Source organism: Lepidothrix coronata, unplaced genomic scaffold (assembly GCF_001604755.1).
Source record: "Lepidothrix coronata isolate B3197 unplaced genomic scaffold, Lepidothrix_coronata-1.0 Scaffold38, whole genome shotgun sequence".
Classification (NCBI taxonomy): Eukaryota; Metazoa; Chordata; class Aves; order Passeriformes; family Pipridae; genus Lepidothrix; species Lepidothrix coronata.
This window is the reverse complement of record NW_016690218.1, coordinates 404652-424691: the sequence shown is the minus strand read 5'-3', so window position 1 is coordinate 424691 and position 20040 is coordinate 404652. Positions and strand designations below refer to the sequence as shown.

The 20040-nt window shown below is 38.9% G+C and overlaps 1 protein-coding gene across 1 annotated transcript in view; it reads left to right on the top strand.

Annotated features, from left to right (window-relative positions):
• ALK (anaplastic lymphoma receptor tyrosine kinase) overlaps window positions 1-20040 on the top strand; it is a 307709-nt gene that overhangs the window by 86869 nt on the left and 200800 nt on the right. The window contains exon 3 of the mRNA XM_017812959.1: window positions 7251-7415. Within this exon, the coding sequence (XP_017668448.1) occupies window positions 7251-7415 (165 nt within the window). The remainder of the gene's footprint in view (window positions 1-7250; window positions 7416-20040) is intronic.

The window sequence follows — 20040 nt, the reverse complement described above, 5'->3', positions numbered from 1 at the left end:
GGAACAAGGAGAATGCTACTTCATCCCAGAGGAAAAAACAATCAATGCTTTCTTAGTAAAGATATTGGAAAAGTGATGTACCACCTTAACTCAAACACATCCTTTTTGCAATTCTAGAAGTACTCTAATATGGTTTTGGAAATAACATTGTGAATAGAATAGGGCAAGATTTCGATTAACAGCAGTTACTCACACCACATTAATAGAATAGCTCCATATAAAGTAGCAGATGCTGTGACCCCATATACATATGCAAGGATTCTTGTTTAACAATTATATGGTATTTTTGCCATGTGCAATGTTGCTGAAATCCAAAGGGAGGGAAATCAGGAAAAGCAGCATCTGTCTCGCTAAACTGAAGGCTGTGGTAATCAAGAAGGAAGAAAAAATCTTATCGGGGAGAAATTTTTACTTTCTTTCAAGTTACTGTTTTCCTTATATCGTTTTTCATCTGCAGATAATATGCCTATGACAGCTCAACATTTTTTCAATAATAAAATAACATACAGTTAGAAAACAAATGTCTTTTCTCCCTGTCTCTCAAGTATTCATCTTCTCTAGAGATCTCTCAAAATTCATGCAAGAGGTCTCTTGTATGAATTGTCAAAATATGACAGTTCATCCAACCACTATTTTGTGCCAACTGGAGCATGTTTTCTAACAATCGCTGTTAGTCAGTACTTCATTTTTTTTGGCCAGAACTGGCATTAGAAGTGCACTGTCATGTATTGTTTCTCCTGCATGCATGGGAGACTTGGTGGGCAAATATTTCTTGTGTGGAGAATGAGCTCTGTCACTTCTTGGAGCAGGTAGAATGGAAAGGAGAGCTATTGCTAGTTGTTCTCCCAGCACCCCTTCCTCACACCTCTCTCTGTAGCTGTCTTGAAAGACTGTGCTTATAATTGATTGATGAAGGAGTCCTGGCCCTCTTCTTTGTAGTTTGATTTCCACCGAACAAAGCAGCTGTCAGAGATTTTGGTGATTCAGTCCCTGGTGCACGCTGAGGAGCTGGGTATATATAAAGCAGATGCTGTCATTTTTAAGGTTCTCTTAACAAATAGATGAATAGTTGTGTTGCTGTTTTCTCTAAGCAGTGGCCCATCCAGCAGTGGCTCGCTCCCCAGAGGATTAATTTAAGTGCATCTGGCATGAGGAGAGCTCCACAGGGAGGCAGGCAGCTCGCCCTGCGCTGGGCATCCAGGCCCCAGCACTCTTCCCCGGGGGTTATTCCCTTTTCTATTGAACATGTGAAATCATGCCTCCGGTGGGACTCCTCCAAAACTCTTTTCTTCAGAATGCAATCTAACCTTAATAGCCCCTCCCAGGGGAAACCTGAGTGTTTTTCCACCAAGGTGGGCATTGAAGGAATGAGCCACACTTGACCCTGCCCAGCAGGTACCACCCCTGCAATCTTGCCCTGGGTACTGGGGGTAAATTGGCCACATTGAAGACTTCCTTGCTGGCAGCAAGCTCTGAGGAGCCCTTGGAGCCCTGCGACTGAATGTCGTCACTGTGAGGGAACAGCAGCCTTCCTATCAGTAAATTCAAAGTCGGGGGGGCGTACACCAAGGAGACCTGCTGGTGTGGAGGAAGGACACAGAGAGATAAACTAACTTGCACTAAGTAGCTTGAAATTAAAAGGAGGTCCCTGATGAACACAGGCTGCGTCTCAGGGCAGGGAGAGGAGCTGGCATGCTGCCCAGCTGTTCTCCTCACTGCTTCACTTGCAGGTGACTGAGGTTCATCAGATGGGATGGACCCCAAAGCCCTGCAGTACAGAGTGATGCTATGGGGCTACTTGAGTGCATCCCCAGTTCCCCAACACCCCTGTCAGGCCATGCTGCTGCTCTCACACTTGTCAGCTCCTCGAGTGGCAGCCCCAAGACCAGGCAGTTATTGTTTGGCACAGGCATTTGCTAAGGGTAGATCCGGGATGCCTGACAGGGATACATGTGGCATACTGTCCCTTAAAATGTGCAGTTTGCCCTTTCTCATTCCTGAGCAATGGAAGGAAATAGGTGAAAACATCTCCTGAGGCTTGCTTGCTCAGCAGGAACAAGGCAGTTAAACCCTGCAATTGTTTTTCCTCTTGAATTTGTGTGACCGCCAACACCTTTTCCCTTGTGCTTTTTTCCTGTACCCTTCCTTCCTATTATGGATTCACTCATTTTAAATTGCTGCTGTATCTCCAGTTGCACAGGGAAAAGATAACGCCTCAGGAATCCATTTGCAAGGACTTTCACCCCTTCTTTGTGCCAGCGGGGCAACGCTCACTTCCAAGGACCTGGCCTTGATCCTCCTGGGTGTTCAGCAGCCTGGTGAGCTGACAGCCAGAGAGCAGAGTCTCCTACTTATGTTCTATTCTTGGGGAGAAATACTTATCGCTGCAGGCTTCTTTGTGTCACCCTGCATGTGCACCCTGTATTGGGGAATAGAAATGCAGAAAGTCCTGATGAGGCAATTGAAACCCTTAGATTGAATGGCCTGTGCCCTTTTGTACTCAAAGGGAATGGGAAGGCTTTAGGAACTGGCTCTGTCACTAGGATTAATAACTGGAAAATCAATTTGTCATTTCCCTGTCATAAATTAAAAGCTTATAGGCCTTATAACACGAGTAAAATAGAGGTTAGTGGGTATTGATGGAGGTCTCAAAGCTCACTCAGCAGAGCAGATCTCTACTATACAATTTAAATTATGTCTCCTCCGCAAGGAATATCTGTCAATATTTGTATTAAAAAAAGACATCCTGTGCAAGAATATTTTATCTGTTTCTACACCGCTGCTGTGACTGTTGCTGCTGAAAGAGGTATGTTCTTGAGGGAGGTTGTGGTCCCGATCTGACAGGTGTAAGTGACCTTTACATTGTGCATTTGTCTGTGGATGTAGTGTAAATTAGTCATGTTTAAGCTGATGAGGTGCCAGTGAGGATGTGCATCTCTAAGCTGATCTTGCTGAGAACAGAGAACCTCTGCCTGCTCCCTTGTCTGTGGCAGTGAGGTGAGAAGGCAACCACACCTTTCCAAAGGGGTGCCCAGCTGAGAGTAATGGAGGAGTGATTTGTAAGGGAGGGAAAAGGACCTTTTAAAGTCAGGCACATGTAGAACTAGAAAGGAGCAGTCTAAGAGGAAATTATCTGCTGGTAAGATTTCTGTGGTTGAAAGGAGATGTGGTTTAGACCAAATAAACCGAGCCTTTTTTTGGGCAGTTGAAGAAAGGATAATCAGAATAGTTTCTCAACAAGAACTGGGTTTTTTATATATCCCTTTAAACTAGTTTATTTTTGTTCTAAATAAGGCATGTTTCAGTGATGGGTGATTACACAAATAATCTAAAATGACCCAAAGAGGGAATGATCCATAATCTGACCTGCAGCAAGGTAAAAGGATATTTCCCACAGATTACTGTGTTTTGGTTTATTATTCATATTACTATTTTAAGTCATTTGTTTATTAGAAATCTCTAATCAGTTTAATTGAAACAGATATGGTTGCCAGATATTTTAGTTATTTGTGCATAAATTATTGCTGTTAGGTACGTTGGTTAAAAATAAATAAATTGAAGCAGTCACAAGACTCAAGCATCATCAGACACACACAGATTCCAGTGTCTTTTCAATTGAGTAGTAACTTAATTTGCTTTTCATTCTATGGTTAGTATCCTGTATCTTTTTATGTACCAGAAGCTAAACTGATTGATGTCTAAGCCTTTCTTAAACAGGTTTTTACCTTAATTTGATTATAAGCATCACTTTCGTTTCTTCTTTAAAAGTGTAATGGTGAAATAGACCTCTAATAAATTATCTGTTCTGTCTCTCTCGTGTCCAGCAGTTGCAGATGAAAGAGGTTGTTGGACGACGAGTTGTTTGTTTGGGTTTTTTTTTAAATTTAAAAAGAGCTTTTGCTATTTTTTTGCTATATGGAACTTAAATTCGTATAGAACCTTTAGGATCTGTAGTGTTAATACAGCTCTGGCATAAATGCATTTATTGGGTGTAAATCTCTGTGACATCACTTTTAGAAAAACATCAGAAATCACAAAAAAAAGAAAAACATCCCACTTTACTGATTAGGCACACTATTCAAGTCCCAAAGCTCTGTATCTAGTCAATTTATATCGCTAGTAAGTTTAAAAAATAATCACTAAAAGTTGTGTTAGATTTAATTGCCTTCCTGCAGTATTTGGTTTTTCAGTAAAAGGCAGAATGTCTTTTATTCAGCTTCCAAAGACACATGGCTTCTGCTTTCTGTGCTTAACTGGGCAAGACAAGAATAAACTTGGTCTTGCATTTAAATGTTAAGACAAAAGTAAAGAAGGAAGGAAAAGCACTTTATTTTTTTATGCAGAGATGTAAAATTTGACAGGTGATTTGTGGCAGCAATTCAAATGTTATGAAGGTTCTGCATTTGCAAGTGTGGCTTATGTGGTCTTGTAGCAGCTAACACATCAAAACTAGCTTATCAGTGAAAAAAAAGTATTGTATACAATTCCTTTTTTATAAAGTATATTGCATTGTCAATAGTGAAGGACATTGTGAAAGAAGGAAAGCCTAAGGGTAGGAAGTTAATGTTAGGCTTAGAAGATTGGATGCCGTTTGCTGTGTTGCATCAGATAGCATTTCTTTGTCATCATTTCTTTGTACTGAATAGGATAATAGCACTGAAATTTGTGTCTTACACGGGACTAATTTAAATAAGAGCCTAAGAAAAGTACTGATATTCTGGTGATGTGAGGGGACTACTGAGTTCTGTAGAAGATGCAAGTATGTTTCCATTAAATCTCAGACACTGTCAGATGTAGGAGCCAAATCATCTCCCCCTCTTCCAAGGAAAAACCTGTTGTAAAGGACATTTAGCTTGACCACAGCAGGCATGTTAGACCATGCCTACTTCTCTATAAGCTATTCATTGCAAGGGAAGGAGGTGGTATTGCTACTTACCTTTTTTTTCTTTACTTTCCCCTCTTCCGGCAGAGCCTTTAGTTGTCTGCAGGGATCATAAGACTGAATGTGATGACTGTTATTTAGTCACATACCCCAATTAAGTTGTACCAGTTGTAGGTCAGAGGCCTGCTGTGCTAAGGCTCCATAACTGATTGATAGCTCTCTTCTATGTTGAATGGGGGAGCAGAGCTGGCTATTGAGTATTGACAATCAGACTGTCATGGGGGACTGGAGGAGGAAAATGAGGAGTGCCTTGTGGATATCCATGGAGGGCTTCTCTGCTTGGGTCAGGAGGTTAAGAGAGCACACAGGCTTCTGTTTCGAGCAGCTGGGCAGGAGAGGAGGGGAAGCAAGCAGCAACTTCTGGAAAGCTGAAGAAAGTATGAGGGAATCAGGATCAGGAAGAGAAGGCCACAAAGAATGAAGTAGTTGATTTGAAATGATTGTTCTTGCCACGTGTCATCCTTGGCTTGGGCTTTCCATTTCGCCATCCAGTGGGTTCCATCAAAACAGTCCTTGCATGAGCTGTGTTTCTTCCCTCCACCTTTTTTTTCCACAGTGCCCTAAAACATACTCCTCAAGGTGTTCCCCGTAACAAAACTGTACAGTAATGACAATACATCTTCTCTAACATGTAGTTGAGCATTTGGTTGCTCTTTGATACAAAGTTTAATAGATTCCTAATACTTTATAGGGTTAAAAAAAAATTTGGGTTTGTTTTTCTTTTTTTTTATTGGTAAAGACCATCTAAGGGACTTTAAGAAATAAGTGGTCTGAGGTTTGGGTATGATATTGCAATAGTAAACTGTATAGCATTAATATATCCACAGTTCCCTGCTGCCCAAATTGAAGTGTTCTTCATGTATCATGAAATTTATATTGATAACATAGAGGCCTGAAGAGAGTAGGGGCTTGTGCATTTGAATTTAAGGAAATGTGTGTAATCCTTGTTTCTGCTGCTTGTAGTGTATATGGATTTCTTACATTGTATGGTTTCCATGGCATTGTGAAGTATTCAAAATGCTGAGTGAATGTTAAAGCACCTGGTTAAGAATATTAACTATAAACTGGAAAAAGACTGTTCCTTCCAGCTTGCTGTTAAAACAGCAAATTAGCTGGGAAAAGTGTAGCGGGAGGGCAACGGTATTAACCTTCAGATTAGAAAATATTATATCACCAGGAGAATAGGCTGAACTACATAAATCTGTGCCCACTAAAGGAATTAGATGTTTAATAGAGAATGTAATTGAAGTTTTAAAAAAACCCAGTTAATTTCACTAATGTCAATTCAGATTTTTTGTTTCACTTGCATAGCTATGGCAGGACAGTAGACAGTATAGAAAACTCAAAAGAGCAACTGGATTTTTTTGAAGAGCTTTTTCAAGTAGATCTAGCCTGTTCAGAACCAGTGAGTTAGTTCAGAAATAGTTTCTTTTTCTTACTGAATATTGTGTTGAGTGCTGACTGTGGTGATAAAAACAAATGTATACAGGAAATTCCAGAAAGTTTTATGTTCTTGACAATTAAAAGTAAAATCCTTTAAGGTTATCATTGCATGTTGTGTTAAACAACTTGAATTGTGGTGTAAATTGGACCCTGGGAAGTGAATCATAGTTGCACCAGCAGAGTAGTGGGTTTCTGAAAGAGAAACATCTCAAAAGGAGATGTCTATGTTGGAGGCAGATGCTGGCTGTACTACCTGGAGGCTGAAGTTTTGCAGCAGCAAGTCAGGTTTCTGCTGCTTCTGCTGCCTCACTAAAGTGTTTCAAATCCAGAGAGTCAGAATGTTGCCTAGTGGGTACAGTCCCTATGGCTGCCAGCACATCCCATATGCCCAGGATATATGACTTGCTTTGTAGAGACCTGTGTTCACTGAGATGAAACATCAGTGTGAAGAGTGTTAGTAGTCTTTGCACTACACTGGTCCTGGTTGAATTTGAACCACCACTCCAGAAGACATTGGCTTTATGCCCCATTTTATCCATTGACTAATGGATATCATTCAGTCCGGATGATGTCTTTCCCTGTTTTAGCCTGTGCTGCCCTTTTAGCTGTCCTGAAGGGGAATAACTGGCTCTTGGGCCTTCCTTTTGAGGCTGCTGCCTCCATAATGAACCTCTCTGTGCAGCACATTCAGGCATATATTTGCCTTTCTGTTTATTGAATTCTTCTATTTCTTTCTAACTCATTATGGAAAAAACCAAGCCCTAACTTACTAAACTATAAAATTAGCATGTATACACATCTTCTAGCACAGAGGAAGCTGAATTTAATTAACCTGATATGTTTTATGTCTATTTTCTTTTTCCAGTATTTGACTGCAATTTTGAATCTCCTTGTGAGCTGGAATATTCCTTTACCTCAAAAGATCAGGAAACCCCCAACAATGCCTGGGTCAGACTGAGTGCAGAGGAGATCTCACAGCTAAACATCCTAGATGGGCCAGAGAGAGATCACTCTGAGAGTACACCTAAAGGTAAGACAAATACAACTATTATGCCTTCAGTGTAGTGGTTAGCTTTAAAAACAAAGCACCTATGCTCCCACCCCCAAAAATAACCCTCACAAAAAAACCCAAAACCCCACCCAAACAAACATGTCCTCCTGAAATGCTAAAGACGGCTAGAATCAGATGATGCAGATGATGAATGCAAATGATGTGACAAACAAAAGAGGGTCATTCTGCACGAGAGATCTGTTTTCATCTAAAGGCAACCTTCATCATCTATATGGGAATCAAAGCATCAAATATAATATTGTGTAAAATCCTAATTGGGCTGACCCATGCCATGGATGGTATTTGGATGAGAACTATCCTATGGTGCCTATGTTTAAGGTCATTCAGTGTTTGGAAGAGTTTAGCCTTACCTTTGCTCAATGTCCTGTGTACTGCTTGGATATTTGCAGACCATTTTAGGCAATATCCTTGTGTCCAGGGCTTAGGTTCTCTGTTTGGTAAGAAAGCAAAAGATGGGGTTTGTCCTTAATATAAGAAAAAAAGATCCTGTCTTTAAAGAGAGCAAGGAAGCCTGAAAAGAAGACAGTGCAATAGATTTTTCTCCTTTCTTGGAAGAAAATTTGGTTTGTTGGAATTACTTTTCCTGCTCGTGATCATAGCTGTGAACAGCAGCATATTTCATTAAGATTATAAGTTCTGAAAGATTTTTAGATATATTTGTGCCCTTCTAACCTTAGTAAAGCAGCAAAATCCTTAACATCCTTTTGGCTGTTAGTGACATCTGCTTGAAACTTCTCCCTGTAAGGGTCAGGTGGTGTTGATAAGAACAGAACTACAAAAATGGAAATGGGGAAGTTAGGACTACAGGCTTTATCCAGAAAAACAAAGAGATGTCAGGAAGGACGACGAAAATTATGAGGGATAAGTTTCCATACTAGGAAAAACTAAACAGACAAAAATTCTTTATTTTGTCTACAGTGGTAGGACTTAAAAGTCTTTAAAATGCACATTGAAGAGCAGTGGAAAGCAGCTGTGAAGTCAGTGAGTTCCAGGTATAGAGCAAGTGAGCGGAGATATTTTTCATGTAGCACCTGAATAAACTGTGCGAATAAGATACATGAATTAATGTTATGGGGGCCAGAAGTATGCATAAATTTAAAGAAAGATCAGATTAATTCTTGCAGAATACATTTGTTACTGCTTGTTTAATTCAAATTTAAGGTCTCTTGTATAGAAAGCTGCAAGTGAAAGGATCCTTTTCTTAGTAGCCAGCATCAGAAATGGCATTTGACTTTGCAGAGCTGCAGTCTGACTGCTTGTAGCAGTTGTTATGTTCAGGTGAATACTGAGGAAATTTTCAGTGCTGCTTTTCGTTGATATTCTGTTTTCTCATCCATATCAATAGTATAGCACTTTTCCCCAGATAGCCATTATAAATTAACTTTTAAGGCCCATTGATTCATCAGCAGACCAAGTCATTTTGGCGTGATCTGTGTCGTGTGTAAAGCAGATGGACCACATTTGTGCTGCAGGCAAATATCTTCTAATTTCCACATCAGCGAACATACATACGCATACTGAATTTCTTGCTATAAAGATACAGTTCAGGGAAAGTTTGAGGTAAATCGGAAGTTCTGCTCTTGTTCTTTTCCTAAATTCTAGTGCAAGCTGGCTGCCACTGAAATTTAGGAATCAAAACCTTGTTTTGAGTTGAGAAGAGTAACTGTCACTTTCCTGAAGTGGGGAAAAAATGGGAAAAGCCACAAGGAAGTAAATGTATTGTTCCAGGTAAAGAGCCTGGCCAGGTCAATGTGGTGCTCCATTTTGTATGATTCTTTTGGATTCTTTTCAGTACCTTTGTCTGTACTCAGTTTTCTATATCTGCCAAAGCACAAGAAAGGGAGACTGTTGACTGCCCCTGTAGCCCAAAACCAAAGGTGTTAGTGGTTGATGATTTCCAATTGCCTGTTGGGGTAAAATTCCATTTCTAAGACCAAAGTATGTTTTTTCCATCTGGAATATAGGCGATTTAGGCTGAAGCTTGTGCTCTGCTTTTTTCTGCTGTTCTGAGGGGCAGGTAACCAGTGTCATATTGATTGAGTGGATTTAGATTGGTGGGCCATCAGAGTGGATTATTTGAGGTGATGTATTTGCTTGTATGTGCATGCGTGTTTGGTTTTTTAATTTATCAGGGATGCTGGACATGGTGGTAATTTAATCTTAAACCCCTCAGTAGAGCTGTAGGTCTGCAACTCATAGACAACTGTAACTCTTGCTTGTGTAAAGACTCATTTGAAAAGCAACACTTGGAGCTAGCATCTAGATATTTTAAATCACTTTAATTATGGCTGTTTGGCATAGATAGTTGTGTGGTCTGTTTCAATCTGAAATAATTAAGCACAGTAGTTCCAACCCCCACTGTTTCCTGCAAATTGTACTTGCAATTATCTCAATCTCATTTCATCTCCTTTGCAGACAGTAATGCACAGAGATAAACAGATAGCTTAACTAGATTTTGGGATGGTTTAGCTCATACTTGTCACTTGGTTATCAGGTCATGTCAAGACATTGATAGAGACAAATGCCTCTGGTATGATTCATTGTGCTGCCTGTAAGTTTCTCTAAAAGGTTCAGTGGAAAATCACTGGTAGATCTCCCTAAGACAGGCATTAGAAGAACTTCTGTATTTTTGCCCCTGTCCCAGCAGCATGATACAGCTCGGTGTCAAGAAATTGGAACAAATCATGGATTAAGCTGCCTAGACTAAGAACTAGTTTCAGGTGTCTCAGCATTTGGTTACAGTCACATCTGATCACTCCATTCACTTGGCACGTTCAGCATGTACTGTCACACAAATCATTGATCTTCTGAATAGGAATAAATGGTGAGGTGGAAGAGTTTGATATTCAATTATTCAGGGTAAAAGATTGAAGGTCTAGTTTTCACAGAATTGAAAAAGGATGCTTAACCAGGTAATAGTGACAGGTGAAATTTAGTGTAGATTATTTGAATTGAGGTGGTGTGAGAGACAATCGGAGTTTGGCATATATGCAGACAGATTGTAAGCTGGTTATGGTCACTTAAGCTGATTTGGGGGTAAGAATAGAGCTGTGAAAACATCAACTCAGAAGCAGTCACAAAGTAAAGGTGATTTTGGGGCTTACTGGGAAGAGAGTAGGAAATAGGAACAGTATGCTATAGTATAAATGTGAGGGGCAGCTGTATCTAAAACATGATGTTCTGTTCTAGATCCCACGCATTAAAAATCTTTTAGTACAGCTGGGTAAGTTTTTAAAAGAAAGAAAACGAGGTTGATCTAAAGTAGGTAATGGCTGTCTTTTATGAACTCTTAAATTAACCAGGGCTACACTGCCTGCAAGAGACGTCTAAAGGAATACATGGCAAGGTTGTATAGAAATCAAAGCATTTTATAAAATCTTTATAAAACATGTATAAAGGTTTATAAACTCTGAAGACTTTGTAAAGCACTAAGAGAATGAGTACAGAAAAAATATTCGGTATTTCTTCTAATACAGAATTGGACAGCATCAGGTGAAATTAGTAGATGTCAGGTAAAACAAAAGGAGATCCTTTAGTATGTAACAAATAGGGAAACCGTGGAACTTTTTTCCTGGGATATTGTTGTTGCTGAAACATTCTGTGAGTGTGCAAATTGACAGAATATGAGCAGAGAGGAAAAACAGTTACAGCTACTGGATTCTCAAGACAACCTTTCCTGGCTCAGAAAGTACGTGCGTGAAAGGCCGTGAAGGCCAGGGGTGATGAGGTACAACTGTTTGCTCTTCCTGTTCATATATTCTTTCCTCTGTATCTCCACCTGTCTGTTTTAAGAGCCAGATATCTAAATTTAATGGATCTTCGGTCCGTGCTGGTAGGGTTGGTGTGGTGGTGTGTCCCTACCTCACCTCCCAGCCCAGATTTTTCTTCCCTTTCAAAAAGGAGAAAAATGCACTAAGAGTTTTGGACCAGTTTGAAGAGTCAGAGAAAAGCTGCTTTTTAAACACTTAATGTTATTTGCTATTCTGTTAAAGCTTTGGGAATGCCTTCAAACCATGCAAAAATATTGAGTATTTATTAGAAAAAACTTCATGACTGTCTGTCTGTAGAGATCTAGAAAATAATGATTATCAAGGTACTTTGGGGTTGGGGTTTTGTTTTGAAAATTTGTGCTAAAACATTTCACTCTTCTCCATTCCACACAATCTTGTAAGTGGAGCAGTGGGTGTTAGAATCACTAGTGTATCTTCCAGCTATGCCTCTGAAGATCTGCTGGAGTTACAAACATTTCCAAGTCTAACTTCTGTAACTTTCTGCAGGGTCAGAGATTTAAGGTAAAGTTCCACCAATGTGCTAAGGATTGACAGAAAAACCTCTACTTTTGGGATCTGAATCGGGATTGTATGTGCTGTAATGAATAGGCAATCCATTGTGGATTACTAGACTTCTTTTAATCCATGAATAAGTAAAAAGATGCTATAAAAAATTCAAGCATTTTGCATCACTGACTGCCTTTATTTATTTTGACAAGTGTGATTAATTCTTAATTATTCATGATCCTTCATAATATATTATACCAGCAAACGTACTGCAGTCTATTGTAATGAAATATGAGGAATTGCAGTTCTTGCTACTGTGGCAATATTTCCTAAGGAGGCAGGTCGGACAAGCCAGTTTGTGATTGGAATGAAGGGGTTTGCAGGAACTTTCACTTTGCAGCTGTGGGGATGTATGTGTTCGTCATGCTCAAGTTGAAGAGTCATTTGCCTCTCTAATAAACCTGAGATGGGTCAAACAAGCTGTAAATTCTGTGCCTTTCAGCTCTTGAGTCAAACCCAGGGCTTTCTGTACTGTGAGGGTCTCTAGAACACAGTTCTAAGTAGCAGGTGGTTTAACATACATCAGAAAGTGTGCCTTTTCAGAATTCATCTCTTGGGCTACCTCGTCCCACCGCTTGTATTTTCCTTCCGCCGGGGGCCACTGGCTCAGGTTCCTGTCAGCAGACTTGCATTGCTGTGTTGCCCAGGGACTTTGGAGGACAGTAATCATTGCCCTTGATCTGAGAGCAGAGTTGTGGCTTCCTTCTGAGTCGAATTTTACAAGGAAGAGATGACCACTAGTACGAAATTAATCCTGTGTATTTAAGGGGGAAGGACCAGTAGCAGCTGCACCCAAAACAATTACTCACAAATCTAGGTCTGATCAAATGTCAGAGTAGTCTGTTTCTAATCATAAATGCAATTTTAAACTTGAATGTTTTGAGTCTTGATCACTCTTGACCATGGTGATGCAGGCAGGTTGCCTGCTTCTCTTTTAAATCTTGTGATTCTAGGTAAAGTAAGTGAATTTCTGCTTCTGTGATTTGAAGACTTCAGGGCCAGGAAAATATGCAGCTACTTGATAAAAAGCTCAGATTAAGAGATAAGTTAGGGAGGTATGACCACCATTTCAAATAAAAATCAAAGCCACCCTGCAAATGTGAACTCCAATTGAGACAACTTCTTAATGGAAAATGTAGATTAAACTTTCATGAAGGATGGCAGGGGAAGTGGGAGATGAATGAGGACAGTGCCCTAACCAGCTACTGATTAGTTGAAAAGCTCTAATGTAAGTTCTAAAACAAGAAGTATCTGCGTATTTTGTTAATGTGGTTTTGATTTTTGTAATTATTACTAAAGAAATGGAGCAAGGCTAAGGCACTGAGCATATTAACAAATGGGAAATAATGAACTGCAGGATTATAAAATGGCTGTTGACTTTAATTTATGATTCCTCAGACAAAGAAGAACGAGGCTGATAATAAAAGATAATAAATAATATTTTGTTTCAGATTATCACTTTATTAACAAAACAGTAGAGTATAAATCAATGTGGGCTTGCAAGAACTAAGTAGGTGAGAAGTTATTTTTCATGTATGACTGAAGCAGAAAAGAGACTTTTAACACTTGCAATTCCACTAAAAATTGGGAAAAAAATTCTCTCTGAAAAAGATAGCTATTTACCAGGGGAAAGAAGAAGGGGTAAAAAGAGTAGCTGGACTCAGAGTAGACAGCCAAAAGTTTTCCTTTTACATTAATTCTTATGACTGGTTTGAGGATATGCCTTGATCTCATAGAACTGATCTAGCTTATGTGCTTTTTAAACAAGGTATCAGAGGTATTTCTTCTTTAGTAAATCATTGAGATCTTGACACAGTAGGCCTGGAAAAAGAAACAACAAGCCAAGAATTGTTTTCTCAGGGGAATTTCTATTTTGAGAAGAAAATTGTTTTTGAACCTACTGCAAATTTTGACAAAAAACTTGCAGATCCGAATGTTTATTGCATCCCCCTCTCTAAAGCTGAAGAAGAACGTGGATCATCCTGGTCTGCAAAGATTCAATCCATATGGTTGAATAGTCCTTAAAAAGATAGCTTTGTGATATGATGCCACCCTAGTTCTATTATTTATAAGCATTCAGATAAACCACCGGTATCCCATGAAGATTTGTAAACTTTTGTGGTTTTGTTTATTCCAAGTGGGATTCAGCTTCTTATTAGTTATTTTCCTCTTTAAGATTTTGCCAGTGACTCAGTGGAAATAATTGTTGTGTGTGAGTTGAAGGATCAGCTACGTACTGCAAGTGAAATAGCAGAAGAATTAAGTGAGATCTGGAAGTCACACATGGACTGAAAATTATCAATTGATCTTACTGCAAATGAGAGTTTTATGGATTTGTAGGGATGACTGTCAGGCTCTTTGTAAACAAAGAGAGGGTTTAAAATCAAAAATATTATTTACAACGACTAGTTCTGGCTGCTCTAGAAGAGATTTAGATTTTGATACTCAACTTGCCAACATATACGTATCAAGTGTTACAACACAGCCCCACAACACAGAAATTTATGCAACATTGAGACACTAAATGCAAACCAAACTTGCTTCCAGAGTCCGTTGGGCTGTGGAGAAGGAAAAATACAGCCTTTTTATGATGATCAGGTTCCAGCTCATGCTCTGTCAGTACAAGGAATGGACCAGGTGTTCTTAGCATTTTGCGGCTTGCTCTTCTCATTAGTACTACACTTGTGCTTTGTTGTTGCAAAATTATTTCCCTTTAATGAGCCTGCTCTAAAGAGGCAAATTATTGTCTCGCTCTAGGACAGTGTGTTTGTTTATAGAGTAGGTATGTATTTATACAGACTATGGATAATCACAGGGGTTTGTTGATTTTAGAAATCTTGTTTGTTCATTCCTTAATTCAGTGAAGACTTGCATGCAACTCAACATGAAGCATTCTGTTCCCCAAGCTGAAGAAGAAAAATTAATTTTAGTGTGCATCAGATGTTAGTATGCTCTAATGGCTTGCTGCATACCTGTGACTAATGTACTCCAACAAGTATATCCAGAAAAGGCATAGACAATGAAGAATAAATGGGTTGTAAAATGGTCTCTTTCTCACTCCTAATGACGGTTTGTCCTTGGCAAGATGAGAGATATATTAAAAGGACAGCTGGAGGGAAGAGTGTCCTGCTCTTGGCCGTGTTTGACCTTTTTATAGGAAAAGACTACTGGATTAACACACATTTGTAATTTTTTTTCCCTCTGTGGTGTTTGTCCTTTATCACCAAATACAATGTGTACATCCAAGCATATGTTGTGTTCAGAGGTTTTTTTAATTGAACTTTTTAAGTATAGAAAACTCACATTTGTGCAAAAAATATTCAATTAATTAATTAGTTGTTATTTGGTAGTTTTAATTTCTTTCTAGCCTGCCTGCTGCCTCTATTTTCCATGTGTTTATTTTTTTACCATTCCAATGACAGCTCATGCATATGGCTCTGTACATAAAAATATAATGTATGATTAAGGAGTATCAGCAAGACACTGTAAGCCTTGCAGCCACTGCACATTGCCAGTCCTTACCAACCATAGTCTTACTGTATCCATTGCCAAATACTAGAATAACTTGTGCTTCTTTAGCACTTTACCTATGAGACTCTGAGAAGGGTCTACTATATAAGGCGCTTCATATGGTTTTAAAGAGTTGAGAGACGTGTTTCTCCCTGTTGTCAAAGAGAATCTAAAGCACAGTGTGATTAAATCAATAGCCCAAGGTGAGTTGTGTTTCTAGGTGTGCCAAACTTCTTGTATCTCTTGCATCTTAACCAGTACTAACAATTGTTGGAGCCCATGGCTCCACAGTATTTTTGTCATAAAGTTGTTACAAGTCTACCTGTAATGAATAGATATAATCACATGGGATTTTCTACCGAACTATTCTGTGAGATTATATTAAAAGCATAAGCAAATTGACAAGAACTGGAATATTTTTGCTTTTATTCTTCACATCAAAGATGATGTGTCTGTTCTGTTGCAGTAGGTATCTTACACACATATGCTTGGATGAATACATTGAAAGAGACTCACAGAACTGTAAAAGCTAAGACATTTTACTGCTGTGACTCTTGTTAAGAACAAAGTCCAGCTAATTAATCAGAGGTAAAAAATTGTTAATTTGGGATTGTGACAGAGAAAATATCCCTATTTAGTCAAGATCTTAGGGCAGGCTAAGCTAAACCCAAGTACAGTTTAACCATTTTGCCAGGTAAAGAAAGAGAAGAATGATTTTTAATATTTCTGTCCTTGGTTTTCTGATGTAATTCACGTTGTTTAGATGCAAGTCTGTAAAGGATATGTTGGTACCAGTGCTTGTGTAGTATCTCATTTTTGGGAAGACAGAGCTGTGTGTACTACTTCAGAGGTGTTACTATAAGTATTCCCCTAGACATCCTTCAGAGGTTAAGTCTTACGAGAATTGTCGATGTTAAAGCTGACCAAAATAGTTTTATTTTTCTTTCCCTTGAAGGGGCGGGGAACCTGTGAGCTTAGTTGTTTTCTCTTATAGTAGCTTAAACAGAGCATGCTTATTTTATCTCACTCAAAATAACCAAAGAAGGTTGCAGCATTAAAGATAAGGTACTGAGTGAGAATTCTGTTTTCTATCTTTAAAAAAATAAATTTTGTAATACTGTGCAGTGCCTGCTTAGGTGGCCCCAAGCAACTTGCCTAGATTCTAATGAATAATCATCCATTCAATTATGAGTTAGAAGCTATCCCTGAAGTTTCATCTGTTTTCTTTCTTTGCTTGTTTTGAGAACACAGTGATTAAACAAATGGTATAATGTACAAAGATGAGAATGGCCATACTGGGAGAGCAGGAGAGGGAAGAAAACTGGTGGCCAGACTTCCCCTAATATCCTCTCACTTTTCAGATATGCTGTGTCAGAGACTGTGCACTGAGGGGAGCAATAAAAAATAGCCTTCCATGTTATGTTGTAAGTCTGATGGGGTACATACTGCAGTATCTTCTTGTTGATTTGGGATCTCCAAGCCTAGACCGTATTTTTTTGTTGAGCAACACTTCCTTTCTGTGCAGTGACAGACACTGTGCATCATGCTTTTGGTGAAGGAATCGCTTTCTTGAAGTCCCTTTGTGGCCCTTTAGTCTCAACAGCTTACTTTTCTTGTCTGTCAAATGCAAGCAATTTAGAAATACTTGACCTTCGTCTCTTACCTTCCCTAACTAAACAGAGTTTTTAAAAGAAGTTAGATATGAGTGACAATCTTTCGTTAAAATGAAAATACTCTGTTTTTAGAAAATCATTTGTAGTTCACATTAATGGTTCATATCACTTGTAAAGCCAGATGAAAGTCAGTTTTGTTAGCTGAATGCTCCAGTGTCACAACACAGATGAGAGAAGCAAGCACCACTTGATTCTAAATGGCATTTCCTTAGGAATTCAAGAAATATAATAGTAGACTTTTAACCATTGTTCTTCATTTTTCCTTCTTTCTTTTCTGTGTCTGTGAGCAGATCCTACCACTCTACTGTGAAAGGCTATCTTTCTAAATTATCTGGTGTAAACACGAGTAAACAAGATGATGAGTAGACTTCTCCGGATTGGCAGAGGTGTTCATACAGCAGAACCAGAAGATTTGTTACTTGCCATTGCCTGTGTTAAAAGGATAAACCTGATAAAGGACGGAACTACAATAATTTGCTTTGTGTGTTGCTTTTAGTGGGATTCATGTTGCTGCTTTCGTGTGCTTCCAGTGGGGAAGTGGAAAGGTCAGGCAATGAAGGGAAGCATTTTGCTGTGTACCACAGATAGTCATCTCTGGCAGTCATTTAGAAGCTTGCAAGGCACACAAACAGCATAATAAAGGTTAGATCACAACTCCTTTTTACCTGTCACAGTAGTTTTGTTTATCAGAGAAAAACCCAAGCTGCAGAACTCTGGTATTGATTTTGAGCAGAAGGTTCAAGGATGTTCTGGTTTAAAGATGTTTATTCAGAGAATGGAAGGAACAAAAAGCCCATGTTAAAGCAACATTATGATGCAGGTTTAATTCCACTCTCTGGGTTTTTCCTGAAGGTGTGAAAGTATTTGAGGAAGAGGCAGAGGATGGTTTATGTTTGACTTCTCTAAAAAATTACAGCTTTTCAAACTGCCTGCTATGGATAGGGCAGGCTCTGCCCACCTGCCTGAATTGATCCTGCATTTCAACAAGGGCCCTTCATTAGAGGTGAAAGTTTACTGTGACATACATAGCTTGGAATTTTACACATGGAACTTCCTTAGATTGGGAGAGAAAGAAAAGATCGTTCTGGTAGCCTCATTGCCTAATTGCACAGTACTGAAAGCCATTTTCATTCTGTAGTTCTTGGTTTATTAAGTGTCTAAGGGCAATATATTCAGTGTTATCATGTCAGTAACAAATCAAGATTTCTGAGGAATTAACAGCTTAGTTAATCTTTGTTCTATCATTAATTAAGGGCAAAAAGCAAGAATACTAGAAGAAGATGGTACAAAACTTTATATAACTTAATTCAGGAAATATTTTTTATATAGCTCAAAGTAATGACCTTTCAATGACTAACCAAGACAAAAGAGTATCTGTTAAGCAAAAGTAGATTCTAAAATCAACTACTTATTAAAGATGCCAAGCCATTTGCAATTGGTGGCAACAGTGAACAGCAACAATTAACATTTTTAATAGCAAGTTTCTTTAAGGACATTTATGTAAATATGAGTACAAGTGTAGGATATGTAGCTGTTTGTCTTATCCCTCAGTGGAGAAAGGTGAATTAAGTACAGGAGTTTTATCTTTGAAGGATTTGATCACCTAATTAGAGAACAGAAAATCTGAATCCCAGTTACTTGTAAACTTCCTAAAAAAAAAAAAACAACAAAAAAACCTGTGATAATTGTAATGGCTTTGAAGCAAGGGATGACTCAAATGTACTCCAGCCCTTTTCAAGGTTGGTGTTTGACCTGCTGCAGACAGTTCTCTCTCTGGTCACCTTACAAAATGGATGGTTAATGGTAGGTGTTTGCTGTCCAGCAGACTTGAGTGATTTTTGTTACACATAAAGCTGAACTGAATGTGGACTTCTGGAATATTTGGGATGCTTAGATTCAGTGGTATTGTTCCTAATTGCCTTAAAATCAAGGAATACTCAAGAAATAAAAGGTAAAATTTTGACTATTTAGAAACTGAGGTAAGGCTTCCATTAACACTAAACCTCCTACTCTGTCATACAATGGACTTTTGCCAGAAGTCGGTGACAGGACTAAGGGATGTTTCACTGCAGATGAAACTTTGGGAATCAGTGTTCAGGTTTTCCTTGCAGTGAGGAGAAATCCCCTTGCAAAGTCATTCGAGAGCCAATATGCTTCCGATAATGTTTGTGTTGTGCATTTGTTTATGTGCTTAGCTGGGATGTTTGTGTCATAGATGAGTGCTGTCTGAAGCTGAGCACTTCCATTTCTTTCCACTGATTTACAGAGAGAAGGCATCTGTCTGGACAGGTAAAAATATGCTGGAGTAGGGTCAGTCAGTGACTTGTCATACAAGTCGTTGACTTGTACTTTCATTACAGAGTGAGTGACAAAGTGTTAATTGAAATAACTGAGCTCCAGCCAGCTCAGGTACCTCACTTGGGTGTAAAGCACTGCTTAACTTGAGGGAAGAGCTGATATCCCTGAATTAAGAGGTAGGAATTAGCTCTATGGAAAACAGGCACATTAGAGACAATGCCTTTAACTCTCTACTATGTTTTGAGGTTTTTTTATCTTCATCTGTATGAAATTATACATTTCAGAGTGCTTTGTGGGCAGGCAGGTGAAATGTACTGCATCACCGCTAAAAATTGATTGCTCTGTGCCTTAGTTAATGTTACATCCATTAACTCTTTTTGAGGGTGGAGCACCAAAACTGACCCTGAGTGCAAAGCTGGTAATGGGCATTGCAGTAAGAATGACCTAAACGACTTGCAAAAATTAACGAACTTGTTGGTTACTTGGTTGGTTGCTTGGTGTTCTACTTTTATCAGCAAGCTTAACCTTTAAAATGCAACTTAGTCGCTGAACTATTCTTTGTTGCTAAAACAACTACTCGTAATACAAACTGCAGAAACTCAGTGAACTACAGATTAGCCTCTTTGCTCCTGAATGTAGTAAAAGCTGTTTCTTTATGTGAAGGTTGTTTTGGGGTGTGTGTGGAGGGGTGTCCTGTTTTCTGAAAAGCCCCTTCCTTTTCCCTTCTCCTCCTCTGATCTGTTCTCTCTTGAAAATACCTTTGGT